The 25782-nt window shown below is 53.8% G+C and overlaps 7 protein-coding genes across 7 annotated transcripts; 4 read left to right on the forward strand and 3 right to left on the reverse strand.

Moving 5' to 3' along the window:
* Positions 1-934: 934 nt before the first annotated feature.
* BDY24DRAFT_419220 (acyl CoA binding protein-domain-containing protein) lies at positions 935-2133 on the forward strand (the record flags this gene model as incomplete). The annotated part of the gene is made up of 5 exons (XM_076643949.1): positions 935-1051; positions 1134-1335; positions 1440-1671; positions 1752-1857; positions 1960-2133. The coding sequence occupies 5 exons, from the start codon at positions 935-937 to the stop codon at positions 2131-2133; spliced, it is 831 nt and encodes a 276-aa protein (XP_076492239.1).
* A 2671-nt stretch (positions 2134-4804) lies between these two features.
* On the forward strand, positions 4805-13888 carry BDY24DRAFT_404537 (uncharacterized protein). The gene is made up of 45 exons (XM_076642514.1): positions 4805-5131; positions 5233-5586; positions 5861-6349; positions 6465-6508; positions 6577-6606; positions 6695-6794; positions 6915-6984; positions 7056-7148; positions 7219-7305; positions 7369-7473; positions 7548-7587; positions 7668-7693; positions 7756-7970; positions 8056-8186; positions 8253-8360; positions 8433-8627; positions 8693-8740; positions 8806-8903; positions 8975-8990; positions 9063-9154; positions 9224-9310; positions 9419-9746; positions 9817-9839; positions 9913-10061; positions 10168-10409; positions 10501-10565; positions 10671-10888; positions 10956-11038; positions 11111-11129; positions 11203-11248; positions 11320-11402; positions 11480-11578; positions 11646-11728; positions 11811-11925; positions 11996-12021; positions 12097-12109; positions 12175-12347; positions 12416-12515; positions 12592-12853; positions 12932-13022; positions 13110-13207; positions 13286-13292; positions 13373-13415; positions 13504-13518; positions 13603-13888. Exons 1-45 carry the CDS (start codon positions 5030-5032, stop codon positions 13648-13650), a joined length of 4959 nt encoding a protein of 1652 aa, XP_076492240.1. The 5' UTR covers positions 4805-5029; the 3' UTR covers positions 13651-13888.
* Positions 13889-13963: 75 nt separating this feature from the next.
* On the forward strand, positions 13964-14970 carry BDY24DRAFT_445208 (uncharacterized protein). The gene is made up of 5 exons (XM_076644902.1): positions 13964-14236; positions 14342-14433; positions 14517-14575; positions 14663-14811; positions 14887-14970. The coding sequence occupies exons 1-4, from the start codon at positions 14015-14017 to the stop codon at positions 14785-14787; spliced, it is 498 nt and encodes a 165-aa protein (XP_076492241.1). The 5' UTR covers positions 13964-14014; the 3' UTR covers positions 14788-14811; positions 14887-14970.
* Positions 14971-18275: 3305 nt separating this feature from the next.
* On the reverse strand, positions 18276-18703 carry BDY24DRAFT_404544 (uncharacterized protein). The gene has a single exon (XM_076642515.1). The coding sequence runs from the start codon at positions 18547-18549 to the stop codon at positions 18307-18309; it is 243 nt and encodes an 80-aa protein (XP_076492242.1). The 5' UTR covers positions 18550-18703; the 3' UTR covers positions 18276-18306.
* Positions 18704-19380: 677 nt separating this feature from the next.
* RAD14 (DNA repair protein RAD14) lies at positions 19381-21086 on the reverse strand. Its single transcript, XM_076637975.1, has 6 exons — positions 20752-21086; positions 20601-20630; positions 20345-20468; positions 20050-20223; positions 19735-19948; positions 19381-19612 (listed from the first exon to the last, which is right to left on the reverse strand). Exons 1-6 carry the CDS (start codon positions 20974-20976, stop codon positions 19474-19476), a joined length of 906 nt encoding a protein of 301 aa, XP_076492243.1. The 5' UTR covers positions 20977-21086; the 3' UTR covers positions 19381-19473.
* Positions 21087-21407: 321 nt separating this feature from the next.
* On the reverse strand, positions 21408-22729 carry BDY24DRAFT_445211 (uncharacterized protein; the record flags this gene model as incomplete). Its single annotated transcript, XM_076644903.1, has 2 exons — positions 22487-22729; positions 21408-22342 (listed from the first exon to the last, which is right to left on the reverse strand). Exons 1-2 carry the CDS (start codon positions 22689-22691, stop codon positions 21408-21410), a joined length of 1140 nt encoding a protein of 379 aa, XP_076492244.1. The 5' UTR covers positions 22692-22729.
* Positions 22730-24420: 1691 nt separating this feature from the next.
* Positions 24421-25623, forward strand: BDY24DRAFT_242676 (cyclin family protein). The gene is made up of 4 exons (XM_076636728.1): positions 24421-24531; positions 24659-24848; positions 24946-25323; positions 25411-25623. Exons 1-3 carry the CDS (start codon positions 24519-24521, stop codon positions 25313-25315), a joined length of 573 nt encoding a protein of 190 aa, XP_076492245.1. The 5' UTR covers positions 24421-24518; the 3' UTR covers positions 25316-25323; positions 25411-25623.
* The last annotated feature ends 159 nt before the right edge of the window (positions 25624-25782 follow it).

A 25782-nucleotide genomic window follows, 5' to 3' on the forward strand; every position in this document is an offset into this window, starting at 1 on the left:
ACGGGAAGACTGACGACTTTTTCTTCGCTGTCGCTTTTTCGTCCGAGTAGAGAAGGAGAAGATCCCTACGCCACTGGAAACGATCCCTCCCGGCTCAACAGCTATCTCGTTGGAACATCTCAAGGAACTGGTACTTCATGCTCAGAGCAATCCCGACGCGTCAGAGGTTTGTCTCCTCTCACGCCTCTCGTTCCTCCTCCTGAACCTCAAACTGACGCGTCTACCCTCCTTCTCTTCCTCCTCACAGGATTCCAAGCTTCGTCGCCTCTTTGAGTCCCTCCAACGGATCCAAGTCGACTGGGCAGAAAAGCAAACCGCTGCTGCTTCGAGTCCGCGGTCGTAGGCGCCCTCCCCTCGTCCTCTTGCTTCGACGACGACGCGGGTTTCTGCTTCGCACTTCGTTTTATCCTTTCTCCCTCATACCTACACACACTTCAGCTACCACTCCCTTCGAACATATGTATCTTTAGGACGAACACGACTCTCCACTCGCACACAAACCTTTCGTTTTAGCTCTCTCTCTCTCTCTCTTCTCACCCTCTCTCTTGCCACTGCGCTACGGTATCCGATTCTTCTCTCCTTTTTCTTTGGGTCCGTGTCTTAATCCCTATCTCTCGTGTTTTTCCTCTCCTACGCCTTTTTTCTCGTCTACTACTTGGCCATGTTCGGTCCTTTCTTCGTCTTCGTACTCCTCTTTTCTCACTCGATCTTTTGCTCCTTTCGCTCTCTCTTTTTCATGACCTTTTTTTGAAGGCGATCTGATATGTTTGTATGCTACGAGAGCGATGAATTCGGATCGCAACAATGGGCTCGAAGGTCATGTCGAGGAATATCGAGGTTGGCAGGCGGCGACTTGAGACGACGGGTGAGCTTTCGTTCCTTCCTCCCTTCCCGCCAACCGTCACTCTCCCTCCCTGCTCTGGACACCTACAAAATGAACACGTTCGCCTCTTCGGCAGCAGCTCCCTCTCAAGCTCTCTTCCTAGCAGCTTCCGTTCATCTCACTTCAACTCCTTCAGCAGCTTCTCTTTCTTCGTCAACCAAACTCCAGGTGAGCTCGCACCTTCCTTCCCTTCCCTCTCCTCGCCGTAGAAACATCCTCGAAACTCACCGCTCTCATATCCTTAATCTAGCTCTATGCTCTCTACAAACTCTGCACCACTCACCTCACCTCTCCAGCCACGAGTCGACCGAGTTTCTGGGATCTCGAAGGACGGGCCAAGTGGGACGCTTGGGCAGCTTTGGCGAAGAGATTCGGAGAAGAGGGAGGAGAACAGGCTGAAGCTCAAGGGAGGAGGGAGTATGTAGAGATCGTTAGGGGGCTTGGGTTTACGAGTGAGTGTAGCTTTGCGGTAGCAACGAGGTCGAGAGTGATCGAGAGGACAGGAAAGGAAAGCTCGAGCTCACCATCTCTCCTTCCCTCGTTTCCTTTCGACCAGCAACCGAACAAGGTCTCAAGGACGAAGGAAATCGGGATAGCGTAGATCTAGAACGTCTCTCTGACGACGATGATGAGGAAGAGGAGCTGAGGAGGAGGCAGAACTCGGAGGGGAAGAAGAGGAGTGAGCTCGTTGGTCAGTCGTCGTCGTCCGGTGCTGGTGTTGGAGGAGGAGGAGGGATGGGAGGAGCTGTCAGTCAGATGTCTCGAGAGGGAGAGGAGTCCACAGAGGAGTGAGTTCATGCAACTCCATCGCTCTATCTGTCTTGCGAGCTCCGCTGACTTCCTCTCGTCCCTTTCTCGTTTTTCTCAGCGACGAAGACAAACCACCTCATTCCCATATCATCAACCCTTCCCTAGCTCTTCTCGAAACCTTCCTCGCCTCGAATCCTTCGTCTATCAACTCCCTAGATCCTTACGTTCGTTCTGTTCTTCCCTCTTCACTCTGCGATCCGTCTCCTTCGCTGATCGTCGCTTGCTCTCTCTTTCTGCGACGCGTCGTCTTCTTCGATCCAACGCAGGGCTACTCCCCTCTCCACCTCGCCTCCGATCGAAATCACTCAGAACTCGTTCGGTTCCTCCTCTCAAAGGGTGCAGATCGCACCCTGCGAGACTCAGATGGGACGACGGCTCTCGAAATGGCACAGGCGAACGGGGAGGGATGGGAGGAGGTTAGGAGGTTGTTGGAAGGGTGAGGAGGAGTTTGGATGAGTATCATCTCTCACAGTACTAGCCCACCTCTCACTACTTGGGTGACAGAGGCGAAGGGGGAACCGAGCTCAACAGACAGACGCGTCACTTTCTCCTCCTCCTTCTCGCCCTCGTCGCACTTCCCGCGTCCGAGGAGTTCGTACACAGATGAATTTCACGGCACAAGCGGCCATTTCGCTACACTTTATGGGCTGGGGTTGAGTTGAAAGGCCTGGAGAGGGAGGGGGAGAGCAGGTATGGAGAGCGAGGGAGGGAGGAGACGGGGGTCGATCAGTAGTCGAGCTCGACGCTCGAAGAAGGGAGACAGAACGGGTCGATTCAGCCGAGGATTGCTGGGATGTTTTCGTTGATTGACTCGCTGATGTACCTATTGGGGGGAAGTACAGTAGAGAGAGAGCGGAGGAGCGACGCATCGTCCGAGACCGCGCTTTGGTCGATAGACTACTGCGATTTGGGCTAAACGGGAAGCCGGAGCAGAGAAGATCTCTGAATGCAAACCATTGGGTCCAGGGGCTTGACGGTTTAGTGGGAAAGCTCGATCAGTAGTAGGGAGAAAAAGAGAGGAGGAGGCGAAGCGCGTCGCACTCGTCGTCTGTCTCGTTACCCTCCTCTGATGCAATGCTAAGGGTTTTCATCACGGGAGGAGTGCATATATAAAACGGGTGAGAAACCTTCGAACTCCTTCTTCAGTAGCAGAGGGTGAAGTCTAGACCGTCCAACGACGACGGTCCGCGTTTCGTTTTCTCCACTCATCAAATGAGGAAGCCTGGACGCACAACGCCCGACAGTAGGGTTCAAGCTTTCAAGGGCCTGTAGACGAAAAGCCGTATCCGATCAGTAGTCGTAAAGGCAGGAAGGGAAAGCTGTTGCACGAGTGACCAAAGAAAAAAGTCGAGGTCCTCGAGTTCAATTACGCCGGCGTCGCGAGCGGCCAGAGCAGAAGGAGAGATATCTTTCTTTGGCCGAAGGAAGCGAAGCAAGGTACAATAGAAAAGGTTTCTTACGTAGAAGAGAAGAGAAGGAGAAGGCGGAAACAAACAAGGGTAGAGAAAGAGGCAAGACAGACAAACGAACGAGCGAAGCAGGAGACGAAAGAGGATGAAGCGAAGCTACGAAAAGTCGAAGGTTCTGATGATATGCAAAGTGAGGAGTAGGTTGAGAAGGAGCGAGGAGTTGAGACGCTTTGTTGAAGGCAGAGCGAAGAGAGGGAGACGATGAGCTTTTCGACGCCGGGGCTGGAAATCAAGCGTTTCGAATCTTGAGCTCCTTCTTGAGATTCTTGAGGTCTTGCTTGTAAGAAGCCTCCTTCCAGAGTCCTCGGTGGTAGCTGAGAGAGAGGGAGAAATGCGAACGAGTATCAGAACGGGACGAGAAAAACGAGGTGCTCGTCGCGAACGCGGAGAGACCCGCCGACCTCGAACTCACTCTTGCATCTCGGCTGCGAGGGAGAGAAGAAACACGGTTGGGGTGACAGGTCAGCGAGGAGGGACTCGAAGGAAGACCCGACGAATCTAGACTCACTCTGGTAGTCTCGAAGAGTCATGTCGCTCGAGGAGGACGAGGCAGAGTCGGAACTGGAGAGGCCGAGACCATCGAGGGAGGGAACATCAAGGGAGGGAGAGTTTATGGAGGAGGAGGAGTTGGAAGAGGAGGACATGGTGATGCAGATGGATTTAGGGGAGGAAACGAAGGGCTGAAGAAGGGAGAAGTCGGTTGATGAAGTTGTTTGGCTGTTTGATGGTTGGGAGAGAGAGAGCGAAGCAGCTCGCAAGTTTGGCTCTTTCGCTTCGGACAGCAAAGGGGTTGAACATGATGAAGCTGGACTTTTTCTCGATGCGAGGAGGACGAGAGGTTGGCCAGATCGGAGAACGAGAGCGGGGTTGCTGAACCTCTGGGGGAGGGGGAGAAGGGGAGAGACGCGATCGTGTTTCTCCTCCTTCGTTTTGGTTTGCTTCCGACTTGGCTGCTGCAGCTTTTTTCGCCCAAGATCCGAGATCGAAAATTTGCGACGATGCAGCTACAAACAGTGCTCGTCCGCTCCCTGACAACGTCCACAGCACAGGAACATCAAACTTTCCTCGACTCTTTTCTTTCCTTCGACCAGTCATCGCACCTCTGAGGTTGGATTGAGAATGACGGGCTTGAGGAACCGAAGTCTGTCGCTGCAGAGATGATGGTGCAGGGGCCCGTCAGATTTTCTCTCGTGGGCCTCTATGCCTCTCTCTCTTGCAGATCTTCTTTTTGTCGAAACGAAGGCCGAGTTTCTTTCTCGACGCGTCGCGGATCTTGCCCTCTTCTCTCTTTCCTTAGTCATGAACCTCTTGCTATTTACACAGTCGTATTTTCGGTACATGATGGGATTTTTTTCCTGGATCTCTATTTTCTCAGCCTGATCGGTCAATTGATTGTTAGTTGGCCGTCGAGAAAGAAGCAAACAAGGTCGGGGTTTCAGAGCGGGCTGAAGAAGTCCTTCTTCTGCTCCTGTTTCTGCACGACTCTGCGGATGAAGATATTCAAGCAGCTCAGCCCTCTTTTCCTGACTAGCTTCCTACTTTTCTAACGCGAACTTACGAGCCTCGGAAGCTGTATCTCTCGGAGACTCGTTCCGTCGAAAGAAGTGACGACTTCGTCTCACTCTGGTAATCCTCCTCCCAACGCTCACACAGAGGGAAATCGATCTCCCTTAAATCCACCCAGGAATCACTAGACTCTACCTCTCCATTCTTTTACCAGTACACACCCAGACAGAGTGAATTCCCAGACTTTCTCGATCCGACTTCCTTCAGTCCCAAACCGCCCATCCTTCCTTCTCGCCCCCTTCACTCCTTCGCCGACCTCCCTCTCCTTCTCGACTTTGAAGACTCCAACCCGTCACCCCTTATGGGTCTAGATCGCTACAACCTTCCTCATCTGAGGCCATCTCTCGAGAGGAACGAAACCGTCGACCATTTCGAGCTCGAACCCGAGTTTGACAAGATCCCTGTGAGCTCGCTCTCTTCTCTTTTCCGCTCTCTCTTGTTCCTTTTCCTCTCCTTTGAAGCTGAAGGTCGTCTTCTGCTTCTCCTGGTTGGTTGAATGTCCAGCTTTTACCCTACCTCCAATCGCATCCACATCCAGCGTTCCTCCTACCCTCTCCTCGGCTCTCCTCCTCTTCCTCGCCTTCCCTCAAATCGGTCTGGTCGAATTCAGCAGCCTCTACGTCCCTCGGCAGCTCTCTCGAAGGCTGTCTAGATGCAGGAGAGCAAGCTTCCCTCAAGGCTCTCATCGCTTCCAGAGACGTCGTACCCATGGACGGACTCAACTCCTCTGCTCTCACATCGGACGACGAAGAAGAGGACGGCAGCATCCGCTCGTTCTTCGATGAAACCGAGGACTTCTTCGAACTCGTTCTCTTCCAACCTTCGTGGGCCAAGAGAAGGACGTACCAGGCTCTGCTTGTAAGTGCAACTTCCATTTTCCCTCTAAGAACCTATCAGGCTCGAACAATTGCAAGCTGGAGAGGAAAGGGAGGGGGCGAGACGCTGCTCGAGCTCGACGATCGACGAAGAGTTCTTGACGGCTTTTCTTCCAATCCTTCCCCTCTCTCCCCTCTATTTTGGCTTGCCATCATACCTGTCGGCTGTCGGCAAAGGATGCAACGCTCCGCGTACCGCCACTGCACCTTTTCGTCGAAACTGACTCGTTCTCGTCGCGCGTCGGTTTCCTCAACAGGTCCCTTCCTCCCATCCGTCCTACCTCGTTCTGCACCTCCATCCACCCCCCAAAAAATACGTCGCTCGAGGCCCTCAACCCTCTTCCCATCAGCAACATCAAGCTCCCCACTCCTCCATAGCCTACCAACGACGCGAGAGCGGCTCAGTTCACTCGTCCGACCAGGGAGTGATCGTCGAGGACAAGTGGAAGGGAGAGGCCAGGCCTGGCTCTGCTACCGGCTCTCTCATGTCGAAGATGAGCCGATCTTCCTACGCCGGGAGATCGCACTTCTCTGGGACCTCAGGGCTCAGTGGAGGTGCAGGAATGGGAATCGATGGTTTGTCGGGAGCGATCATAGAGGAGGACGAGACGAGCGCGGAAGGCGACCGAGACAGTTTGTACGAGGGAGAGGAGAGAGTGATTGCCTGTCAGGATCTTTTGGAGTCGACGGATTGGTCCAAGACGGAGTTGGGATCTCGATCAGGGTGGCCTGGAAGTCTGAGAACCGTACGTCCTTTCCCTCCTTTGTCTCTCGACGCGGCCTCCTCTTTCTCAACTCTTTCCTCTAGGCGTCAAGTCCGGCCAGAACAGAACTACCCTATGCTAATCATATCTCTCACAGGCTATCTCTATCCTGATGAAAACTCCGAACGAAGCAGTCATCTGGTCCGTCCTCCTTCCTTCGCCCTCTCGTCGTCCTCTTTTCGTCCTTTCTGATCTCGTTCGTTTTACAGGTGGGGATCTCAGCGAACTGTCATCTACAAGTAGGTCTTCGTCAACTCCCATCCGCTTTCTCTCTCTCGTCTCTTCAGCTGACATCGAGCGTCCTCCACCCTTCTTCGACTTCCTCAGCGACGCTTACATCGCCACCATCGGTTCGAAGCACCCTGCTCAGTTCGGCCAACCTGCTTCCATCGCTTGGGGAGAGGTGAGGGGAGAATCTGACGCACCCGTACCTACCACCAACTCTCTCGTCATTTCCCAATCCTTCTTGATCTTTGCGCCTGTCGCTCAGCTGCAAAGGATCTCGACGGAGATCTGACATCTCTCCTGTTCACTCTCGATTTTGTAGCTCTGGACGGAATACTCGAAGCTCGCTGATATGGTGATCGAGGAAGGAAAGTCGGTGCGGAAGGACGACGGTGAGTTTTTTCGACTCGAGACGCGTCGAAGCCGGAGAGCTGACCCTCTTCTTCCTTTCGTCTGTCCTTAGATCTCATGTTCCTCGACCGAGGAAATGGTCCCGAGGAGTCGTATCACAGCTGGAGATGGAGCCCTATCCAGACCGAGGACGGGACGAACGGTGGTGAGTGAAGTCCTTCCTCTTCTTCGTCGAAGTCCTTGCTCGAGCTGACGCTTTTAACCTCTCGGAATAGGCCTCATCATCAACTCGACGGAAACGACTTCGACAGTCCTTCGCCAACGCTCTCTTCTCTCTCTTCGAGACCTTTCTCTTCGGACTGGTACGTCCTTCTTCTCTTCCTTCCGCTCGCAAACCTCGATTGACCTCGTCTTCCTTTTCACAGCCTCGGCTCGTTCCATCGGAGAATTCTCTGAAGGGATCCTTCGAGCTCTTGAGCAGAATGGTTCCGACTTCAGCTTTTCATACCTATACCATTGCAAGGACATAGGTTCGTTTTCTCTCCCTCGTCGTCGTCGCTCCTCTCGCTGACTCTTGTGGGTTTCTCTCATCCTTACGCTGTAGAAGTTTTGACCGGTTCGGATTCACCAGACGTGGCTCTCACGTTCGTCCATATCTACCGAACACCTTCTCCGATGTTCGCTTCTCTGACTGATCTTCCTTCCTTCGTTTCTTGTATCTCAGGCTCGCTGGAACCGTCGGCGTACCTTGTTCGTCGTCGCTTCCTCTTCACGATCTTCTCGACGCTTGCTGACTTTTCTTCCTTCTCCAGATGGCCATCCGTCTGCACCTCGGGTTCTACATCTCAACCACCGTCCATTCGACTCGACGTTTGTCTCCCCGGACCGAGAAGACGAAGAAGATCCATCTGGTACGCAAGGTTCGCCCTGGCCTTTCCGGGAGGCGTTCATCAGTAGAGCTCCCGTTTACATGGACAACTTGGAGCCGGAACTTGTCGACGCTCTCGAGTATCGAAGTTGGGGAGAGGTGAGCAGCCGTCGTCTCACTTCCCTTCGACAAACGGCACTCAGCTCACGACGCGTCCTCTTCCCTTTCCCCCTTCTCGATCCAGGCTCCTACTTCCGCCGTCGTCATACCGATATCGCCAGACTACTCCCAAGGTCGTCTCGCTTTCCTCGTCCTCGGACTCAACACTCGACGAGCCTACGACGAGGATTACGCCGACTTCGTTTTGGACATTCAGTGAGGTCGATCCAAACGATGGGGTGTTCTCTCTCACACGACTAACGATCGCCTCTTTCTCTGCAGGACTCAACTTCGTGCTACTCTCAAGGGAATCGCCTCCTTCGAATCTGAACAGAAACGAGCGAAGCAGCTCGAAGATCTGGACCGACAGAAGACTCAGTTCTTCACCTCGTACGTCACTCTTTCTCTCTCGACCCTCCGATGAGTTTTCGACTCACCTTCGTCCCTCTCCTCTTTCGAAAGTGTCTCGCACGAACTCAAGACTCCTTTAACTCTCATCCAAGGTCCTCTGAACGATCTCGCCAACTCGGAACCGTCGAAGCCGAGGAAGAAACTCTTCCAGATCGCACTTCGAAACTCGGCAAGGCTGGTTCGAATGGTGGAAAGTCTCCTCAACTTTGCTGCTTTGGAGAATGGGAAGCTGCGAGGCGTCTTCAGGTGAGCTTTCGTTCCTCGACGTCTCGTCGTTTTCCCGCTGACCTCCTAATTCTCGCTCTCACCAGACCTCTCGATCTCTCGCTGCTCATTGAAGACCTCGCCTCGTTGTTCAGGTGAGCTCTCTCCGAATCCACTCGTCGCTGTATCTTTGCTGACCTCCTTCCGTCTTCGTCTACAGGCCTGCCATCGAGAAAGGGAAGATCACCTTTCACGTTCAGACCGAGGAATCCGCCGGTCGCCTGCTCTACCTCGACCGCGATCTGATGGAGAAGATCGGTGCGTCTGAATCTTTCCCACCTCTTCTCCCTTCCCTTCACTGACCCGGCCTTTCCCCCTTCGTCCTTCAGTCTTCAACTTACTCAGGTCCGTCCCGCCCCTCCCGCTCTCGGCTTCGTTCGTCGTTAGCTCACCTCTCTCCCTTCTCCTGTTCTTCAGCAACGCCTACAAGTACTCCATCGAGGGCTCGATCGATGTCAGAGTCTCTTACCTCAAGTCAGGACATGCTAGTTTCGAGGTTCAGGACACCGGTTCGTCTTCTTCATTTCTCGACGCGTTTCTTCGAGAACGATGCTGACCTTCTTTCTCGCCGATCGCAGGAGTGGGAATCCCTTCGGAGGAGATTGCTCTTATCTTCGAGAGATTTCATCGAGTCCAGAGTCAAGCTCGGTCTCACGAAGGAACAGGTGAGTTCGAAGGTCGGGCAGGAGGGGAAGGAAGAGAGGACGCGTCTTCGGATCCCTCCCTTCGAATTGAACCTTCCCAGCTGACCAGTTCCTCCTTCGTCTCTCTAGGAATCGGTCTCTCTCTCACTTCGGAACTCGTCCACCTTCACGGAGCTCAGATCCTCGTCTCCAGTCGAACTGCCGACGAGTCATCCGACGGTTCTTCAGGATCCACGTTCACCGTTCTCATCCCCTTCGGAAAGGATCATCTCCCCTCCAATCAGATCGACGACACTCCAGATACGAGCATCGGTGGGAGCAGCTACGCGAAGGGGATCGTTGAGGAAGCTGGACTGTGGGAGAGGTCAGGGAACTCGTCGTCTCAGCGATCGATGAGCGACTCCGGAGCGTCTGGTGTCGAGGGAATTCAGACGATATCTTCTTTGTTGTGGAGCAGGTGAGTCAAAGCCTTCTTTCCAAACTCATCATAACCGCAACACTGACTCTACTCGCCCATTTCAAACCAGGTCCGACACCATCCTCATCGTCGGTTCGTGCGACGTTCACTCTTTCAAGACCCATATCTCTCGCTGACTTCGAACTTGCTTCTTCCCTTCTTCCAGACGACTCTGCGGATATGAGAGCTTACCTCGTCGGCATCCTTTCTCCTCACTGCAACGTGGTTCAAGCTTCGGACGGAGAGCAAGCCCTCGAACGAGCTCTCGAAACTCGGATCGACCTCTTGATCAGCGACGTTTCTATGCCTCGCATGGTACGTAGAACAACGAAACGAGTGGCTGAGAAAGCCTTTGACGACAAGCAAACTTCTCTCTCTCTCTGGGACTGACCTCGACGATCATCTTCCTCTCCTTCCTCAGGACGGATACCAACTCCTCTCCGCCATTCGGTCCAACCCCAAGACGGCTTCTATACCTTTCATCATCCTGACTGCTCGAGCGGGAGACGAGGAGAGGGTCGGAGGGATCCTCGCAGGAGCCGACGACTACTTGCCGAAGCCTTTCTCCGCCAACGAGTTGGTCGCTAGGGGACACCTTCAAATGCAGTTGGGGAAGCGAAAGATCGAGCTCGAGACCAAATTCAACGAACAGTTGAAGGCAAAGTGAGTCTCGTCCCTGCCCAGACTCGTAAAGGGACTTCGTCGGGTCTGACGCTTCGCTGATCCGTTTCCTCTCTTTCTTGCATTTTCCCAGCCATCTTCTCATCTCCCAGAGTCCAGTTGGTATCGGCAAGCTCAATTCCGACGGAGTGATGTATTGTGAGTTATCCAAATCGACGAAAGGGTCGAAGCGGCGTGGCGACGCGTCCGTCCGATATCCGACGACGCTAATTTATCTTTCGCTTTTACCGCCTTTGCTACCAGATGCCAACGACTCATGGTATCGAATGACTGGCCACCCTACGGATCGTCCTCTCGCCAACTGGGCTTCCTCTCTCTCCTCAAAAGACGTCGAAGAAGAGACGCTCACTTCTCTCGCCGAGATCGTTCAAGGAGGACTCGGACTCACTTGGTCGAATGGACGCTCAACTTGGGCTCAGTCCTTCGAAGCTGACAACGATGGGGGTACCATCTGCATGCTCGTGAGTTGATTGAGCGTTCCGCTACCCGATTCTGTGTACTGACTCGTCCTCTCTCTCTTTCGGACAGACCGACGTCACGGATCGGAAGAACCTCGAGCGGCAGGAGGAAGCTCATCAACGGAAGAGAGCTGAGGACGCCGAGGATGCTCGGTGAGCACTCGTTTGCCTCTCGTTCAAGATCGCTCTCACTGACGACGTGCCTCGTTTTTTTTTTTCCCTCAGTCGCCATCAGGAGTTCCTCGTTCGTCTTCTTTTGACGTCTCACTTTGAAGATGTCGACGCTGATCACCGATTCCCTTGCTCTTCCCTTTCAGGTCTCTGTGATCTCGCACGAATTGAGGAACCCCGTTTCAGCGATTCGTGAGCTCTAGATTTACCGTCGACTCGAGCCGTCGCGTCAACTTCCGCTGACTCCTTGTCTTTCCTTCCAGTCCAATGCACTTCGCTCTGCAAGGGAAACCTCACTTTCTTGAAGGACGAACTACAGACGTCGATGGATCAGCAGAAGCCCTACGTGAGTCATAGCGCTTTGAGGTCGACCTTGATCGACTCCTCGACTCCCTCGCTGATCTTTCCCCTTCCTCTTCGCAGTCGCCCAACGAAGCTCTTCTCAACTTGATTTCGGAGGATCTTGAGGGTCTCGACATGATCTGGGAGATGGCTCAATCTCAGGAACGGATCTCGAACGATGTGGGTCTCCGTGTTGTCGTCCTTTCTTCCGAAGCGAGATTGCTGATCGAGTCTCCTTTGGTCGTAGGTTCTTTCTATGGGGAAAGCAGCTGGAAACACCCTCAGGGTCAGTTCTGTACCATGCGAGCTTGCTGTTGAGTCTGAACGAATGTGAGGATCTTCCCGTCCTTCTCGTCCTCCCTCCTTCCCCGTCGATGCTGATCCTCGTTCTCATCCCTCCTTCCCTCCGCAGCGTTTCGACCTTTGCCGTGGAATGCCGTCAAAAGCACATCACTCTTTCTTTGGACCTCGGACCCCAGCTGAAGGCTCTTGCTCGAGACGGACTCAAGGTTTTCCAAACGGATCCTGTGAGCAGAGCCGTCGCACACGTCCTCTCTATGACGTCGACTCACGCCCCTCTGTTCTCTTCCTTCACAGACTCGTCTTTCCCAAATATTCGTCAAGTGAGTTCGTGACCTGAAGAAGGGGAAACAACGACGCGTCGAACTGACGGTCCTTCTTCGTTCCTCCCTTCGCAGCCTTCTTTCGAACGTGAGCCTTCCTCATTTTATCATCAATCCGGAGCGAGTACTAACTCTCGATACCTCTTTTTCCAGGCCATCCGATTCACCGCCGCAGCTCCAGTCCGAGAGATTAAGATCTCCGTCGACGTTCGAGAGTCTGATCCTCTCGACGAGTCCTGTCTTCCGCCTCCTGTCGATTATCATCCGTCTTCTCTCCCTTCCCCTCACTCGCCTTATTTCTTGTATGGTTCTATAAAGGACACTGGGTGAGTTTCTGTCCTTTACAGGTCGAAACAGACGCTTCAATCTGACTCCTCCCTCCTTTCTCGTCCAGACCCGGACTCACGGAGCACGAACTCTCCCTCCTCTTCAAGAGATTCAGTCAGGCGACTCCGGATACGCACGCTGTTTTCGGAGGTTCTGGTTTGGGCCTGGTAAGTCTCATTGACGAACTACGTCTGCTGCTGTTCGTCCGAGCTTGAAACTGACGCGTCGCATCTTTTTCTTCAGTTCGTCTGCCGCATGCTAGTCGAGCTTATGGGAGGGAGGATTGAAGTCTCGTCAGAGCCTGGTCAAGGTTCGACCTTCCGGTTCTTCATCCAGCTGGAAACGCCGTCTCAGGAGGTCCAATCGAGACCCGTCGTTCGCTACGGAGTTCCTTCGCCGTCGTCCGTCGCCGCGCGGTCTTTGCACGTTCTCGTCGTCGAGGACAACGCCATCAACCAAAAGGTCCTGGCTCGACAGCTTTCAAAAGCGGGATTGACTTGCGAGCGTGCGTATTCTTCCTCTGAGCATGTTGCGCTTCCGCTCTCTTCGCCCGATCTGACGCCCTCCTCGTTCCTCTTTTCAGTTGCTTCCGACGGACAGGAGGGCCTCGACCTCCTTCTAAACTCTCGCTCGGAAGGTCGCAAGCTTTTCAACTGTATTCTCATGGACGTCAAGTGGGTGTCTTTCCCTCTTTCGAGCGCAGGAGACGAAGGAGTTGTGAACACGTCGCTGATCGTCGTCGCCCTCTTCCTTGCCTCCAGCATGCCCATCATGGACGGGATCTCTGCGACAAAGGCTATCAGGTCTATGGAACAGTCTGGCGAGCTCAGCTGGCGTTCGAGTATCTTCGGATTGACTGGTGAGTGCGAAGAAGCTCAAGGGAAGGCGCGAGACGCGACTCCGACTGACCTCTTCCTTTCTCTTTTTCCCGTTCCAGGTAACGCGTGAGTAGACCGTCCACGAGTCCCAACAAGATCTACAAGATATGGTGAAAGTACTGACCATCTCTCTTCCTCATCCACAGTCAAGAAAAGCAAGTCTCTTTGTGCCTCGAGTCGGGAATGGATGTGAGTTCTCGTTCACCCTCGTTTTCCTTCTTCTCTCTCGCATCCACCTCTTCTTCGCTGACTCCCTCGTTCGCTCCCTCACTCTCAGGATGTCATCACGAAGGTTCGATCTTCTCTTCGAAGTCTCTTTCTATTCGGTCTTGCGAGCGGTGCTGACTTTTGATCTCCTCTCTTCTTCTTCTTTTAGCCCTACCGGATCGACAACTTGCTCTCCAAGATCGCTTCTTCATCGTAGGATACCTCTCCTTCCACTGTAGTAGTTCCTTTTTTTTTACGAACCTCACGAACTCAGCCTCCTCTATCTTTACGCCCTCTTTTCTTCTTCTTTCTTGCGGTGTTTCGTGTCTCTCGGGTTCCCTCTTTCTCTTGCCGTTTTTCTTCCATAGACTTTGTCCGATGCTTGCTACTCTCTTCAGCTGTATTCCACCAACCTCTCTGCTCACTCTAGCATGAAATCTGCCTTCGAACCTCGAAACAAAAAAGTAAACGAGGCGGACGCGACGCGGAACGAACAAGTCAATTTCGACGAGCTCTTCTTGCGTTCCTCCCCGCCGCCAACCACCAACACCTCTGAAACTCCTATCTCTCCTCCCGCCAGCATGTCTTTCCCCAGCTCGAATCTAGAAGCCGCCAAAGCAGCAGCCATCGAGGCAGCCTCTCCCAAACGTCCCTCTTGGTTCGCTCACCTCCCCGTCCCTTCGTCGACGCCGACTCCCTTCTCGATTGACGAGCTTCATCTCCTGCTGGAGAACGAATCGGCAGGTCAGATGGCTAGAGGAGTAGACTGGATCGTCGTTGATGTGCGAAGGGCTGATATAGAGGTCAGTATGCTTGAAGCAGCCAAGAAGGAATGAAAGGAGGAGATGTTGAGCTCGAGCTCATTTCGTTCTGAATCTTACTCGACTCCTTGCTTCCTATATAAACAGCCTCCCAACGACTTTATGATCCCTTCAGCCGTCAACTTTCCAGCCCAAACTTTCTATCAAACTCTACCTTCGCTCTTCCCCATGCTCTCAAAGTGAGCTCGACTCCTCCTTCCCTCCTCCTTCTCCTTCTCCTCCTCTTAGTCTCCCCTCTCTGATACTCGTGCTGTCTTCTCAGGATCCCTCTCGTCATCTTCCACTGCAGTTCTTCAGCCGGTAGAGGCCCAAGATGCGCTGGTCAGCTCGTCCTTCTCTCTTCGTCCATCTCACTGGCCTCCAGGGCTGACTCCAATCGCTCTCGCTTCTTCTCGTCTTCTTCCACAGGCTGGTACCAGGACCTGCTGGATTCAAAGCAGGAGACGGGAAGCAAGGCTCTCGTCTTGACAGGTGGGATCAAAGCTTGGGTAGAGAAGTTTGGTCGAGAGGAGAAGGAGCTCGTCAGGTTGTGAGGGTCTCATGAGTCGAGAGATCAGGTTCGTTTCGTCCCTGTTTCTTTCTCCGAGAAGTGCAACAACGAGAGGCTTACTCGGAACCCTCTTCCTATCCAGATGAAACTTTTCCTGTGAATCTCGTACCTGCCAGTCGAGTGAGAAGCGAGAAACCAGCGGGCTCAATCCTCTTTCGTCCTGCCCTGCGACGCGTCCCCTCCTTTTCGTCTCAACAGACTCCCTTCGAAAACCTTCTCTACAGCTCCGATGGTTGATATTCTATACTTTCCTTTCCAGATTCGATGACCTGTTCTCGAATATACTTTTCTCACCGCCTTCTTCCTCGTTCGGCCTGACGATGCACAGTCGGATGGACCTGAGCTCCTCTCCTCCCTCCTCCCCAAACCCAAACCACAACCCCGTTCTCTTGAAAATCAACATGGATGGATCACTAGAGGTTAGTGGTCTCTACAAGGAGGACTCGGTTTGGAACCCCTTGGACTCACGCTGTCCTTCTCTCGTTGTAGGAACTGAGTCGTACTCGAGCTGAGCTTGGAGAACGAGTGGAGAGCCTGTCTTCTGCCATCGATACGCTCCGACGATCAATGCTCTCGACTACCGGTTTAGGGACCGAGGATACAGAGGTGTGTGCTGCGTTCGATAGAGTTGGTTTTGGGATGTGGGAGGAAGAAGGAGGAGGGCAAGGAGAGTCGATGAGGAAGGACGGACGGGTTGCCATTCAGCTCGGTCCTTCCTCCTTTCTCTTTTCCATTCCTCGTTCTCTCGTGGATTGCATACGCATACTCTATTATCTTTCGATCTAGACACTCGCTGACCTCGAAGTTACTGCTATTCCCATTATCTTCTATAGATCCCCAATCCCTCGCCTTCGCCTTCCATACCAGTCTCACCCACCTCTCCCCTTGGAATCGCCGGCCTCTCTCGTCCTTCTTCCTCCTATTCGTCTCGGATCTCTAATATGGAAGCGAATCCTCCTCCTTCTCGCTTCTCAGTCCGACCCATCCCTCCTCGTTTCCATCAAACCACGTTCACTCCCTCTCCGACGACGACGACGACTTCGACCTCGACCTCGCTCCCCTCTCGATCGACTCTAGGACTAGGAGGTCTCGTACCAGCACCAACTTCTACCGCTCCTCGTCCTTTCGATCTCAACAGAGCTAGAAGAGGAGTCGTTACTCTCGTCGGTTCGGAAGAGAGGTGGAGACAACAGGAGGAGGAGGCAGCAGCAGAACGTTCCCGGGTCGAACAGGAGCAGGAGCAGGAGGAAGCAGCCGGTAGTAGTACTAGGAGGAACTTCAGCTGGAGCTGGGGAGAAGGAAATCCGTCTTCGGCTCTTCCTGCCACTGTTCCTGCCAGAAGACCTTGGAACTCGACGAGCTGGATCTTGGAGGACGACCGCCCGCTGGGAACGACGACGTCGACGAGGACGACTCGACAGCAGGAGCAGGAGGAGGAGCCTCTTCTCTCTTCGAGACCCGAGAGGGATTCGTCGACAAGTCCTATCGAAGCTGGGACGACGAGCCTGGAAGATCGGCCTGGGTTGGATCCTCGGCTGAGGGAGGAGACGGGGACTTGGTTCGACGCGTCACAACCACTTCCCTTCTCGTTCTCCCCTTCTCCACCTCAACCTTTTCAACGAAGGGAACCTCCCATACCTTCCTCCGCCACTCGAACTCCTTACCCATCGGACTCCTTCCCCTCCATCTCCCACTGGTTTGCCGATCGAGATCGTCGCATCCTCAACTCCTCACCACCCTCCTCCGATCCCTCAACCACCCGACGAACCTCCCTCTCCACTCCCCGACTTCCTCCTCTCTTCTCGTCTTACCTCGACCCTCCTCGCACCCAAGACGACTCCGTGGACGACGATCGATTCATCCCTTCCCTCCTCGGAGCTACACCCACGGACGATCTCACTCCCACTCTTCCTCCTCGTTCGGTGATGCGACAGAGAGTCGAAGCTCTTCGAGCGAGTTTCCTCAGTCGGGGAGAGGCTCTCGCTGCTCTCGGGAGTGAAAGGAGGGCGAGGGAGGACGAGGGGAGGAGGGAACGCAATCAGGAGAGGGAGAACGAGCTTAGAGAGCGGGAGCGCGCTTTGGAACAAGCAGAGCTGGACGAAGGAGATGATGGAGGGATTAGGTTGCCCAGTAGTGCCAGTCGGATCTCGGATCCTTCGTCGGACACGGCTTCTGCGCATCTGACGAGGAGGGAGATGGCCGTACTGGAGAGGGAGGAGAGGAGAAGGGCTGGAGCAGGAGCCGGAGAAGAAGCACGTTTGGGGAGCATCTTCCCTTCGCTGGATCATCTCGAACGGAGATCGAGAGAAATCGACCTTCTCTGGAGGCAGTTGTCGAGGCACTCGGCACCTCTCGTCACCACCACCAACACGTCTTCGTCGGATCCCTCAGCACTCCCAACTCCCCGCTCCTCCTCTTCCTCCTCCTCGGCCTCGACGGTCTCCCCGGATCTCAACCTACCCATCCAAGCACCAGCTCAGAGCCCTCTTCGTATCTCTCGATCAGTTCAACGTCGACTCTCCAACGTCTCACCCTCCTCGACGTCCCTCCCAAACAGCGCCCAAGAAACCTTCGGCTACCCGTCTCCCTCCTCTGCCACTCAAGCGGCTTCCGACAGCGCTCTCGAGGCCTCCACTCAAGACTACCTTCGATCGATCCGACGTCGGGTGGAAGAACGAGAACGAGAAGGAGAACGAGAGAGGGAGGACAGGAGGAGGAGGACGAACTCGGATCTGCTGGCGATGGAAGGGAACAGTGGGCAGTTCGAGCTTCATCTGCAGCAGAGCGAGCTCGAGATCCAAGCTCTAGCGGAGGCGGAGGCCGATGCCGATGCTGAGGCGGCTGGGGAGGAGGAGAGGGAGGCGTTGAGGGAGGAGATGGTCAGGTTCATCGAGGAGAGTCGACGGGCTGAAGGGAGGAGAGCGAGGGAAACGAGTGGGAGGATGGAGAACGGGTTGGGTAGAAGGACGACGTTGCTTGTGGTGAGTTTTATGTTCTTCCTTCCCGAGGCTTTGATCTATCGAGGACGAGATACGACGAGACGACGAGAACGCAGCGAACGACGCGACTGACTCTTCTTTCGTACCCTTTTCCTCCTCGTCGCGTCGGAATTGTTCCTCACTCAGGACGTCCCTCGATCCACCTCACAATCCATCTTCAACACCTCCTTCCCGTCCTCCGACCACACTCGTCCCAGCAACATCGGAAACGGCAACCGGATCGACACCTCCATCATGAACACCTTCGCTTTCCAACGACCAACCACCAACTCCCATCTCGTCCCACCAACCAACCTTTCCTCTCAACCCCTCTCACCCATCCAAACTTCCTCCCGAAGACTCGGTCGTCGGCCCTTCTCAGATCCGAACGCCATCCTCCTCAACACCTCCTCTTCCAACTCGACCCACTTCACCACTACCTCACCTACCTCGTCGTCGTCGTACTACCACAGTCAAAGCCACTCCTACCCACTATCGTCCTCACCTCCCATCAACAACCCTGCTTATCCTCCTTCAAGGTCGAGACCTTCTGAGGAGGAGCGGGAACGGGAGCGGGAGGTCGAGGCGAGATGGGTTCGACCTGGGACGGAGGATCTGTTCGATTGGAGTTCGGTGGGGAGGAAGAGCGGTGGGAGTGGGAGAAAGAGAGGGAGGGGCGAGGGGAATAGAGAGGGGTTGGTGAAGGTGGTGGTTGGGGAGAGGGAGGCGAGGGTTGGGAGATGAACGAAGAAGAGGACGCGTCTCATATCTCTCGTGCTTCTTCTTGTCGTTTCGTTCGTTCGCCAGGCTCTTTGTATCTGCTATACCTTTCTACGCTCCTGCCTTGGATGCTCAATCTGCGTCTCTGTTGGAGGCATCGTCTTGTTTTACGTTTCTCCTCCTTTCTTTGCTTTTGACGACTTCGTTTTTTTTTTCGCTTTTTCTTGCTCCCCACTTTGGTTCTCCGCCCATGATGCATTCCGTTCCACGATCCTGCACTCAAACAGTCCTTCGCGGACAGGGGAAAATCGAGGAAGAGACGAGCGAAAGAAGAGACTGCCGGAATCGAAAGTCGACGACTTCGCCGTCCGGACCAGTGCAGCAAACGATGATGAAGAGATGGGATACCCCGTTAATTGATCTTCCAGAGCGATAACTGTAATGCTACATGAATGATGGAAGAGATGGGACTGAAAGGAAGAGGACAGAAAGGCAAACCGACGCGTCGAACAGGCTGCCTTCGACCTTTCCTCCTGAGTGAACCCAAGACGAATCAATTGGGTTGAGTATGTATGAAAATACTACAAAACGGATGATCAACTGTTTCAATCTCAAAGCGAAAGAGCGAGTTGTAAACTCTTGAAGGAGAAAGAAAGAGAGACGCGTCGCCTCTAACAAAGCCGTTCCCTCCACCTTCTGTATCCACTCCCGACGTTGACTATCAGCTGCCAGTGCTAGGACAGTCGAGTTTTGGGATGGGCCCTGTGGCAGCGAGAACGGAATAAGAGTTGCTGCGATACCGTCTGGAGGCAGACGACGAGAAGGCGCGTTTCAACCTTTTCCGGCGCGAGAATCCGGTTCCAGAAAGGTCAGAGTGATTCAAAGTAGAAAAGAGGTCATTCAGAGTCGTTAAAGATGGGAGAAGAGTCGTACAGAGAGGAAAATACAAAAGGGGTACCGAGAAACGCAATCTACAGCAACTCGACTTCCACCTCGAACCCACACTCTTCGCACCTCTTCAGACCCTCCTCTCGATGCATCGTAAACTCATGAACATGCTCAGCGTCCATGCGAGTTTGGTAAGGGTTGTTCTTGGTTCGGGAACGGAGTCTGTCGCAGCGAGTGGAAGAAAACGCGTCAAGTCAGCGCTCGTTTTCGTCTCCTCTTCTCTTCCTCTCCCACTCCTTCTACCAACCCCAACTCGAACCAACAACAGATGAAACTGGACTCACAGCCTCAAACCCTTCTGAAACTTCCTCTCCTTCCTCTCCCTCTTCTCCCTCTCCCTGTTCTCGAACTCCTCGTCGAGAGCCTCGGGAGACCCCCATTTCTCGAACGCGTACGCTTCGACCTGCATCCTTAGGAAGAGCATCATGTTGCTGAACGTTCCTCCATGAGGGTTTCGTTTGAGGAGGTGAGGAAGGAGGTCGGGGTCTTTGAGTTCGTCTGGGAGAAGAAGAAGGGACGACGCGTGAGTGTGGTTTCGTTCGTCGAGAAGAAGAGACGAACGACGACGAGATCGGACTATTTCAACTGAGAAAACTCACCATCCGTAAGCAGATAGTCATCCTTACACTCTCCCTTCGTCAAGAGAGAGTACTTGTCCTCGTTGGATCTCTTACAGGAGGTACAGACCGACACTCCAAAGACGTCGTGGAACTTGTGCTCGATTTCGACAGTGTTGCATTCCGCGCAGCGAGGTCCTCGTTCGAGGTCGATTCCTGCATACGAGATAGATATCAGGAAGGCAGAGTGTAAGTTTCCAGCTCTCTAGAGATGAAGTACGAGCGAAAAACGAGAGAACGAGAGAGCAAAGAGAGAACTGTCGTCGAGCTCACTCACCTGGTTCGAAAGCACCCGCTCCTCTGGCCTGTTCTCGTTCTTCCTTCCTCTTCTTCTCGATGGCAGCCTTCTCTCCTATATCGTCAGGATCTTCTACTAGGAATCCACCTCGAGAGTTGACCATCTAGGAGAGCGAGAACGAGAGAGAGACAAGAAGGGGAGGAAGGAGAGAAGGTGACGTCAGGAAAGGGGAGGAAAGAAAGAAAACCTTCTCAACAACGAGGACAGAAGAGAGCTGCACGGATAAGGTACTGACCTTGGAGAGATCATAGTCGAAGTACTTTCCCTGCGAAACGAAACGAAACGAAACAAAGAGATCAGAGTCAGCGAAACAAGAACGTCGAGCTCACCAAATCCCTTCCTCCTTCTCTCTCCCCGTCCAGCCATCCTCTCTTTCGAAGACTCACCAGTCGCTTGTCAGGCTCGAGCGGAAGCAAATCTCCTTCCTTCTGTTTCCCTGCAGCATTCCTACTCTCCTTGCCAGGCTGAGCGTTCAAAGGAGCCTTGCCTCCTCCGTTTCTGGAAGGTGGAGAAGCGGATCGACCTCGTTCTTGAGCTTGAGCGGTCGCTCGGATGGCAGTCTTGGCTTTGAGTCGATTGAGTTGAGCGAGACGAGAAGCCTCCGAGGACATGGTTCGTTGGGTTGGGGGAGGTGGGAAGGGGAGGGAGCGGGTGATGGGGGTTGGAAGGGAGAGGAGGGCGAGCTTTCGTTTTAAGAGAAGAGAAGGAAACGATACAAAGTTCATCTACGAGAGGCGAGAGAAAGAGACGCAGAGACGAGATACTATATACAGCACCCGTGGATTACAAGGAGGACAATGACCTTTAGACGAAAGAAAAAAACGGACGAGAAAAGATCGGCCGCGACGACGCGTCCCTCCCTCTTTCGTCAAACTGAAGGAGAGAGTGAAGAGACGGAAAGCATGCCATTCTACGTATAGATAGATTGATAAAGCGACTAGGTGATGCATTAGACTCAAAACGAGGGAGGTAACGACTGACAACGACAAAAGGAAAAGCATGCGTCGACGTCTCGTCTGTCTCCCTTTGCCCTCTTCTCCCGTCACCCCTGCTGTCCACCCTCTCCCACCCAACTCAGCTTCGGAAGCTCAATTTTGAAAGGTCCCTTCTCCCTCCTCAACCTAGCCAGAGCCGTCCCGAAATCCTCCTCCTTCTCCCTCTCCCTGCCCATTCCGAACGACGACGACGGCCACTCGACGAAGGAGGGCATGACTCCGAAGCTCGAAGATCGAGGTCTCGCCTGAAAGGTCGACGAGGAGGAGGAAGAGGGAGAGTAAGGTTTGGGTTTTGGGAGGGGAAGAGATCGTGATTTCTTTGTCGTGGTGGTGGTGGTCGAGATTGGAGAAGGAGGGTTGAGAAGGACGAGGGTCGAGGATGAGGATGAAGTTGACGAGGAAGACTTGGTGTGGACGTGGTGATAGCGACCGAGCTCGTAATAGGGGTTCAAGTGGTCAAGGGTGAGGGGAGGAGCGAAGACCGGAGGAAGTGGGACGGAAGGGGCCGTGGGAAGAGGAGGAGGAAAGGGAGGACGCGTCGTCGATGGAGAATCCATCTTCGTTTCCGTTCCTCGAGGAGGATTCCCCATATCCACATCCTCGAGTCCCTCCAACTTCCCGACTTCCTTCGTCTTAGAATCCGTCAAGGCTGGTTCGCCAAACCCGCCTGCTTCCTCGACGCGCCCGAAGTCGAGGAGAGACGAGAGTTCGAACGGATCCTCGGATGGGAAGATGTCCGAGGTTGGTGACGTCTGAGTGTAGGGAGAGAAGGGAATGTTCTCGACGGTGGGAGGTGTAGGTGAGAAAGTCGAGTCCAAGGAGGTGAAAGATAAGTAGGCGGAAGAGGTAGCCGACGACGACCAGGACGCATGGGAGGAAGAGGGACGATGAGAGGAACCTCCGCTGGTGCTGCTCCACGTTGGTGAAGACAGGAGAGGCGAGAAGCTTTGCTGATGGATAGGAGTAGCCGAGAAGGAGGGATCTGTTGGATCCGAGACAGATTGAAGGGGGTTCAAGAGATAGCGAGGGAAGAAATCCGAGAGTGGAAAGGCAGGCCATTCATCAGCTCGTCCTTTCCTTTCGGGGAGGACGAAAAGAGAAAGAGAAGGTCTTCTGGTAGACTCACAAGGATCAAACTTGTCTTCCGAGGCACCCATGAAGCTCCCAAACGTTGCCCAATCTCCATCATCGTCAACTCCCTCGTCCTCCGACTCCACGGACAATCCTTCGACACGTCTGATTGACCTCGTCGACTCCGACTGTTTCTCGAGCTCTCGAGTCGTATTAGAGAGCCATGGACCCGTTTCCTGGTCGAGGATGGAGTTGAGCATCTTCTCCGTTGAGTCGTGGTATATAGTGGCTGGGTTGGTGGCTGTTGGTGGTTCAGAAAGAAAATGAAAAGAACGTTCGAGGAACGTCGAGCGAGGGGGCACTAGGGATCTTTTTGTTTGACCTATCGAAGGATCTGGAGGGGTTGCCTGGATCGGATGGAGAAGGCTAGAGAAACCGAGATAGCAGGGCAGAGAGCTGACTGTGATGAAGGCCAAAAAAAAAAGGGTGGAGGAAGAGGGAGGGAGCGAGCCTGGAGGGAGGGGAGCGACGAGGGGAGGCGAGAAGGGGCGAAGACGTCTGGAACAGGGCGAGTTGATGGACGAGTTTTGAGAGAACGAGATTATGTGATTCCAAGTCAGCTCTAATGAGAGAAAGAGAGCAAAAACAGAGGGTCAGCGAGGTGTTGAACGAAGGAGGAAGGGAGAGAGAGAGAAAGAGAACTTAGCCCGAGCTCACCTTTGCATCTCTCCTTTCGAGTCGTCGTTCGCTGAGAAAGAGGGACGAGGACTCGGACCGAAGAAGGATACGTGTCCAAAATCATTAGTTCGTTGATACACCATTGCGGAAAAACAACAAAGAGGGACGAGAGGGAGGGAAGAAAGAGAAGATGGCGGTTTGAGAAGGGAGAGACTCAGAGAGGTTGAGGGCTTAACTCGAAGGGAAGATCAAAACCGTTTGTACTGCAGTTTTTCTTCGAAAAGCGGATCATCCGGAGCCGAAATGAAAGGCTCGAGGAACACCCAAGCTGGTCAAAAAGATTTTCCCATCCGGCGCGTCGTCGGCTCGAGCGCAAGGCTGAGCTCAACTTTCCCTCCCTCCCTTCCCTCCTTTGTTCCTCCCGACACATCCCCACCGTTCAGCTATGATCTCATTTGGTTCCGTCTCCTCTCAAGTAGTAGCTGAGGACCGCACCAAAGCGCTCGGATCTCGCTCTGTATACAGTCCCAGACGGACCCGAGTTTCGACCAAGCAACAAGAAACTTGTGACGTCCCCTCCCTCGGCCTCTTACTTCTTTCTTCTTCTCTTTCTCTATCCCTGTTTTCTCTCTAGCCACCACCATCTTCCTCTCCTGCTCTCCTACGATCAGATCCATCGTCTACATCTCGCTCCTCTGGTTCCAACCAACCTACGGACCCGTTCATGACTTCCCTCTCCCTCCCCTCCCCCTCTTCTTCCTCTCCTCCTTCGCCATCTCCCCTCGCGACTCCTCTCCCTCCCTCCCCTTCTGCCTCACCTCTCAAGTCGGTCGTCGCTCATCTTCCCATTTCGAGAGATTGCAAGGAGCATGTCACCAAGGATGTCGAAGCAGGAAGGTTGAAGGAACGGTTCAACGTCGAGATTGTTGGATTAGAAGTGGAGAACAGGATGCAGATGAGCGAGCTCATGTCCCTCAAGGCTAGTAGAGCTGTATGCGGTGAGTTCATGCATATTTTACAGCCTTCTTGGTTGATCGAGCGTTCAGTCGCAGAACGAGTCGGCGTTTTGTCCCACGAGCTCACACGTTTTCCTCCTTGTTTGGTCCCGCTTTCCGACCCAGACATGGCTGCTGAAGTCGTCGGAATCATCCTTCCAGCACTTCCCGAAGGAGGAGATCACGATTCAGAGACTAGAATCGTCGCTGCTCAGAAGCAGAAGAGCATCGTGAGCTTGCGACTTCATCTCTGGACGAACACCCTCTCACCGTCGCCCGTCCGTCTCTCTTTTCTTCCATCTCCCAGTTTATCTTCTCGTCGGATCTAACCTATGTTGTTATCTTTGCTTCTAGCTCGTCGTTCTCATCGTCACCATCATCTTTCTCGAACGACTGGTCGAAATCTACCCCGAGATGGGAGGAGACGGTTCGTGACCATCCCTCTCTTCCGCTCCTCGCCTCCGTTTCAATCCTCTAGACTTCGGTCTTCTCTCTTCCAATTGATCTCTGACTCCACAAGATCTGACTCTCTTCTCGTGTCTCTCCTCCTTCAGTAATCTCCGAGGACGCTCCTCTTCGAATCGCGTTCGCGAGCTTCCTCCTCGCTTCCAAGTACCTCTCCGAATACTCCGATATCAACTCCTCCTTCGTCAAGTACACACCTTGGAGCCTCAAGGATATCAACACCATGGAGAAGCAGCTCTTGAAGTGCTTGAGGTGGGATCTGTGGATCTCAGGTGATCAGTAAGTCGCGTCGTTTTTTTTCGCTTTCGTCCCCGCTCATCGTTTTGGTTCTTCCCCAGACGCCGACACTCATCTTCTCTGCCTTCATCTCTTCTAGGGTTCTCCATCGAGCTTCAGGCTTCTGGAAGGATCACCAAACTCCCTCTTCCTCTGCCTCCGCCTCGCCTCCCTCCTCCTCCTCGACCTCGGCGTCCCTCTCGTCGTACTCGTTCCCCTCCAACGTCGAAGCTCCCGTCGTCGACAACCTCTTCCTCATGCATCGAAGGGACGGCATCGACGAGCTTGGGTGGAGAGGAGGGTTGGTGAGGGGTTCGGGGGAGGAAGGGAGGAGGATCGCGAGAGAACGATCGCAGGAGTCGGTCGAGGGAGATGGAGAGGTTGATTCGGTGGAGGTGGAGACGACGGTTTGGAAGCGAGGGAGACTTGAGAGGAGGGAGATGTCGGATGGGTTTGGGAGGGAGGGATGACAATCTCGGTCAGTGCTTTTGTTTGTGGTCGCGTTCGACGACTGTCTGGTTTCGATCTGACGTTGCTTTGCTCTTTTCGTTCTCCCTGTCGATAGATACTCGACGACGACTGAGGTTCTCACCAGCTTGTTCTATGCCCTTCCTTCTTTTCTTCGCCGTCTCTTTTTTTTGGGTTGACTCTCTCTCTCTCACTCTCGCTTTCCCTCTTCTTGGTTCGTCGACGCGTCGGTCGACACTTTTTCGCTCCCTTTCCTCAGCCTCGCTCTTTCTTGGTTCCACTACCATACTCAAATCGATCTAGCATCCCCTTCTTTCTTTCTTGTTCGATGTCGCTCTTTCTGCTCTCGTTCACGGCGTGGGCCTCTCTTCTTGAGGTCGCAAAAGAAAGAGAAACGAGCGAGTTGGTGATCTCGAGATCGGTCCGCCTCCTCAAGTCTTTCCGGTGGATGAAGTCTGCACTCAGGTCG

Source organism: Mrakia frigida (assembly GCF_051309035.1).
Source record: "Mrakia frigida strain ATCC 22029 unplaced genomic scaffold BDY24scaffold_53, whole genome shotgun sequence".
NCBI lineage: Eukaryota > Fungi > Basidiomycota > Tremellomycetes > Cystofilobasidiales > Mrakiaceae > Mrakia > Mrakia frigida.